Here is a 6442-nt window from a genome sequence, read left to right on the forward strand (position 1 = left end):
TACCCATACAGCTTCTTCTTCTTATTCTACTTCTTGTTCTTCGTCCTCTCCTTCTTTTCGTTGTTGTTGCTGTTGTTGCTTATTTATTTTATTTATTTCTGTCTTGTTGCTGCTGTTCGGGTTGAGGGTGAATGATTAGGGATTTGAATAAAGAAAGAAACTTCTCTTTACTCATCTTGCGCCGAGAAGAAGACAATCGAAGAATAAATAAATAAATAATAAATAAATAAAACGACGGCAACAACAATGTACAACACCAACACAACGCAACAACCTGCGCCTACAGGAGCAGATCCAACGAAGGATGCAGCTAGCCAGCTACAGGTAGCTAGCTGCTTACCAGCCAGCTAGCTACAGCTAGCTGTTTACCAGCTAGCTACACTAGCTGTTTACCATCGGTACAGCTAGCTGGGTATCCAGTAGAGCTAGCTGCTAGCTATCTGTATAGCTAGCCAATATATAATATCTGTTAAAAATGTGCTGAATCTGCACAGCTAGTAACCGACAACAGCTAGCTGTTAGCTAGCCATCCATAGGTACTTGCAGCTGCTAGCTAGGCCTAACTAGCTAGCTAGCTAGCTGCTGGTTGTATGCTCAGTGTTTGTATGATCTGGATTCTCCTTGGGCGGCTGCGGCGCTGCCATCATTTGTTTTTTTCTCTCCATCAAGACTGTCTCCGTGACCAAAGACCGAAGTGAGTTCAGCACCTCAGCGTTGCATAGAGAAGTTGTATCCCCCAGGTTGGTGTCAAGACAGCACAACTTGCGCAGCAAACGCCGCATTATCTTCCCGCTTTGTGTCTTAGGAAGGCCTGTACACCACAGTAATACATATATGAATGCATGCATAAATGAATGAATGCATGCATGCATGCATGCATGCAGTGGCAATTAATACGAATTCAAAGGCGTACGATATCTGTCTGATAGACAAAGAAAATGATAATAAAGGATGCCTCATCAATAATATAGATTTGGATAAAATGAACAAACGAACAAACCACAAAAACATAGACGGGATAAACAGTAAAAGAGACAGCAAAGAAACAGATAAAAGGCGAGAGAAAAGAGAAGAAACATCACAAAGGAAACGCAAGAGACCAGTAGCAGAAGAGAAGACGGTTTGAAGACAAAAGAATTGAAGATAAAGTCGATAGAGTATATGATTCTCCGTTTCAAGTTGCAGTGAAAGGAAGCATCAAGCTAAGCGTAATTGAATATAAAATATAAACATCATTCAGGTGTATACACAGATCCGTCTGAGGTGGACGTACCGGGAGCAACAACAATGAAGTCTGGTGTTGCTATGGGGCCAATCTCTTTCCTGACTTGTATCCTCGCCTGCTCAACAATACCCTCTGCTGAGGCTCCAGCCTAATTCAAAAGAAAACAAAGAACCAGCATCCAACAATAATAACTCCCCTATTGTCTCTATCGCTATATTTGTCTCTGTTTCCGGTGTATATGAACATTCGGGTGTATACGGACATTCGGGTGTATACGGACATTCGGGTGTATATGCAGAGGGTGAAATCAATTAAAACGGTTTTGCGCGAGAAATAGTTGATCTCGTCATTTGTTTTTTGTTGCACTGAATAGGAAATTCAATTTGCCATTGTTTAATATATTAATTGAATATTAATAATATTTATTTAAACTTTAATTACCTTTAATATCACAAAACAAAACACCGCTGTTCCCTTTACATCGTGAGGAACGCCCACTACCGCAGCCTCTACAATGCTGGGGTGCTGCACCAACGCGTGTTCAATTTCAGCTGTACTCAGCCTGTGTCCTGTGTTCATAACAAAATAAAATAATAGTATAATATAATAATATAATAATAATATATAATAAAATAATAAACAGAAGAATAATCAAACTAAAGAATAATCTAACAAGAGAAAAAGATGCGCACACACTGCCGCGTCTTCTACAAATTGAGCATGTGGTATCACATCTCTGTCTGCCATATATACCATATATATACATGTATATATACATATATATATGCATATATTCTATATATGTATATAAGTATATATATACATATGTATATATACTTATATACATATGTAGATGTAGAGCTAGATGGAGAGAGATATACAGATGCAGATATAATGTATATATATATATATATATATATGCTGTATAGAATTTCATGCATGCGTACAGCATGCATGTACACCCATATAATACATACATACATATATATATATATATATATACGACAGTACATATACAATAAAACCGATAGTAGTTTGTTATTAAACGTAATTACTGTGCGAATATCTCACCTGAGACGTTGAGAGTATCATCGACTCTGCCTGTAATCCAATAGTGGCCGTCTGCGTCTCTATAGGCGCCGTCTCCGGTGAAGTAATACCCCGGATAAGGACTCAAGTAAGTATTCAATAAACGCTTGTGTGCACGGTGCACTGTACGGCACATACCTGCAACACACACACAGCAGCAGCAGCAGCAGCAGCAGCAGTAGTAGTAGTAGTAGTGGTAGCAGTAACAGCAGCAGCAATAGTAGTAGCAGCCGTACACCACCAAAAACACGAGCAGCAGCAACATCAGCAGCAACAACATACCTGGCCAGGAGCGTTTGATGCAGAGTACACCACAAACATTATTTCCTAGTTTCTCTTCTCCTGATTGGGGGTCAACAATAGCGGGTTCGACTCCAAAGAAAGGAAGCATAGCGCAGCCTGGCTTCGTTACAGAAGCACCTGGGAAGGGTGCTAAGACGTGCCCGCCTGTCTCTGTCTGCCAGTATGTATCGACAACTGAGCACTGCTTTAATCCAACATGAGTGAAGTACCAACGCCAAGCCTCGGGGTTTATCGGCTCGCCCACTGACCCAATTACACGCAGTGTACTCAAATCGTACTTCTTCGGCCAGTCGTCTCCGTGCTGCATCAAGGCTCTGCAATTCATAACAAATACTACACGCACTTCAAATTAATATCAATTATAATCGTAATTGTAGTTAGAATAATAACAATAGCAAATAATAATACTAACAGTAATTGTTATAATAAGAATAAATGCTAATAATAATTAATAATGATTAATAATAATAATTATTATCCAGTCATGAAGAGAGATAATGTAACAACAGTCAGAAGAAAACACCAACACGAACAAACGACAAACAACGCAAACTGCAGCAACAGCAACAACACCGCTACATACATATATATATAGTCAGTTATATATATAGTTATATATATATAGTTACGGTGTACATACACCGCAAGCCCTCCCTGATGCACCCACCTGATGGCAGTGGGTGAGGTGTAGAGTTGGGTTACTTTCCACTTCTGCACCAACTCCCAGTATCTGCAACCAACACAAACAAACACAAACTAAAACAAAAAAAACAGATACAAGAGGAGTCTACAAAGAAATAGAAAGAGACCGAGAAAGAGACAGATAGACAGACAGAGACAGATAGACAGAGACAGAGAGACAGACAGAAAGCGAGATAGAGAAAGAGAAAGATATAGAGAAAGAGGCGGAGAGAAAGAGAGTGAGGGAGATAGAGACAGAGATACAGAGAGAGAGACATGGATACACCGTAAGAGAGAAAGCGAGAGCAACGAAGCCAGTAGCAAAAGGAGTTAATATCGTGTCGCAACATTTACCTTCCTGGATTAGGATACGTAGGAATGCCTTGAAAAAGAACTGTCGTCGCACCGTTGCAGAGCGGGCCGTAGACAGTGTACGAATGACCGGTTATCCAGCCACAGTCCGCCATACACCCGAAGGTATCGCCAGGGTGAAAATCAAAAATATATTCATGAGTCAATGCCGCATACAGCAAATAGCCAGCCGTCGTGTGACACACGCCCTGCACATACACCGCAAGCATGCATCCACACAACAAATATAAGAAACCATCCACAATAATATATATCTATAATATATATATGTATATATTATGTTAATAATCTACATCGAAACAACGCATAACAAAGTATTATGCATTGGAATAATACAAAACAAAGTGCGATACAGCCCACAACAACAAAACACAAGAAACAAATACAGCACAGCACAGCAGCACTAGACAGACACAAAACGAATGAAGGAGAATCACAAGACGAATGAGAAGAGAAGCAGTAAAAGAAAAGAACAGCCCAAGAGCCATTAGGAAACAGACAAACCCAGCAAACAACACAACGCAGCAAATGCTACTCTTTTAGGTGTATATACTGCATGTCCCCGCTATGAGTTTGTGTTTCTATTTTACCTTAGGCTTGCCAGTAGAACCCGAAGTATAAAGAATAAATAAAAGATCTTCGCTGTCCATCGTTTCTAACGGGCAGTACGGCCGCATCTGAGGCAGTAAATCGTCTCCAGAGAGATCGCGTCCATCGACGAAGCTCGTTGGGTCAGCTGAATATAAAATAGAAACAGAAAAAACAAACAAATAATAAAATCAAAGCTAAAGAAACTTAAAATGCAGAGAAAAAAACTCGAATATGCAATCCATACGAATGTAAACACAACAAAGAAGACCCAGGAATATAGACAAATACAGACAAATATATATATATATATATATATATATATATTATATATTCTATAGATGTATAGACGCCTATATATATGTATATGCATATGTATATGTATATATATCTATATATATCTATATCCGTATCTATATCTAATATATATATATATGTATATATATATTCATATATAAGGTGGAGGAGCCAACGCACGGCAGCGCACATCAATTCCCCCTGTACACTCGAATGAGTGCAAGCGCAACAATATAAACAAATAAATATGCAGCAAGCAAACAAACAAACAAAACAAACAAACAAACAACTACAGAAGAACAAACGACTGAACAAACAGACGACCCGAAGAAGAAGAAAACCCACGAGTAAACGAAGAAACGAACAGCGAATCAAACAAACGACAAGTCAAATAACAGCAAACAAACAAACAAACAAACAACTAAAAGAAACTAAACGAACAAAGGACTGCAGCCCACCTGATTTTCTAAACAAGACAACGTGCTGAACGCAAGAACAGAGCTTCAGTGCTTCGTCTACCACCTCTTTAAGCCGTACAATGCGGCCTCCCCTCATGGCGTTAGTTGCTGTGATTAGCTGCAGAAAGCAGACGAACAACAAAGCAAACAAACTAACTCCAGCAGCACAGCCCTACATCACAAAGCTACTCCAACCACTGCTGCTGCTGCTGCTGCTGCTGCTGCTGCTATTCCTGCATAGCTGAGCTGTAGGTACACCCCCGCAGACGCACCACACGACTGTTTGCGTCTTCCAGCCGCTCTGCTAAACTGTGAGCGGAAAAACCGGCGAAGACGACGCTGAAATCACAGAGACAAAACAACGTACAGAACAAGCAGCAAACCCTAAACCCTAAACCCTAAACCCTAAACACTTGCGCATGCCCCCTTCCTTCATTAACCGAAAAAACAAAAACACTAAACCACTCCAAACCCTCCTTCTGTGCTGCAGCACGAAATATATCCCTATGCACCCAACTGTTTAGAAATAGTAAGGTCGTCCAGCCAAGGATGCAAACAAAGAAAAGCATGTTTATTTATATCATCTACAGGAGGTCCCCTCCCCGCAACTTACAGACGAAAGACCAAGCAATGCAGCATATATACATGTATATATATATATATATATCATTTGCAACGTCTCTTAAAAGAATAATACTGGGGAGGTATGCATTACATGGGCATGCGTATTGCTGGGTGTTGTTTGTTGTTGTCTAATTATTGAATTACTAGCAGACCTGTGAACAGCGCCGATCCGCGCACAGGCCAACATAGCGTAGACAATTTCTGGAATCATGGGGAGGTAAATGGTGACGATGTCGCCTTTGCGTACGTCGAGGCTCTTGAGGAGGTTGGCGAATCGACAAACTTGGTCTGAAAAGAAAACAAGTGAAAGCAACAGTGCATCACACTCCACACACCCCCGCCTCCCATGCGGTGTACATACACCTCTGTACGTACACCAGAAGCAAGATGCATTGCAATGGAGCGCATGCAGCATAAACAAATCACAATAAACCACTCGCCACCTTTAATAAACATTGTTCTCTATACTCACCCTGCATTTCTCTGTACGTTACCACCTGACTTTCCTCCGAGTTGTCGCCTTCGCATATCAACGCAACACGCTGAGGGTATTGCTCTGCCCATCTGTCCACGCAGTTGTCGCAAACCTGAATAGAAAGAAAGAGAGAGAAAATAATAATTAAATGCATTTAAATCAATCGCATCGACCCACGCATCCAAAGTCCTCCTCACCAACAAGCAGTCCTTCCCAAACCTTGCAATTGCACATACGCTTACAGCTTTATAATAATCATGCGATAAACATATATATATATATATATGTCCTTGTATCTCAAAGAAAGGGACAGTATTATACGTATAGGTA

The 6442-nt window shown here is 40.4% G+C and overlaps 1 protein-coding gene across 1 annotated transcript; it reads right to left on the minus strand.

Moving 5' to 3' along the window:
* Window positions 1-575: 575 nt before the first annotated feature.
* Window positions 576-6165, minus strand: EAH_00059850 (acetyl-coenzyme a synthetase, putative; the record flags this gene model as incomplete). The annotated part of the gene is made up of 12 exons (XM_013393538.1): window positions 576-811; window positions 1274-1373; window positions 1667-1794; window positions 2297-2452; window positions 2597-2931; window positions 3285-3347; window positions 3653-3858; window positions 4261-4406; window positions 5014-5131; window positions 5286-5352; window positions 5790-5925; window positions 6132-6165. 12 exons carry the CDS (start codon window positions 6163-6165, stop codon window positions 576-578), a joined length of 1725 nt encoding a protein of 574 aa, XP_013248992.1.
* Between the last annotated feature and the right edge of the window lie 277 nt (window positions 6166-6442).

Source organism: Eimeria acervulina, genomic scaffold (genome assembly GCF_000499425.1).
Source record: "Eimeria acervulina Houghton genomic scaffold, Eah_scaff1444, whole genome shotgun sequence".
NCBI classification, from domain to species: Eukaryota; Apicomplexa; class Conoidasida; order Eucoccidiorida; family Eimeriidae; genus Eimeria; species Eimeria acervulina.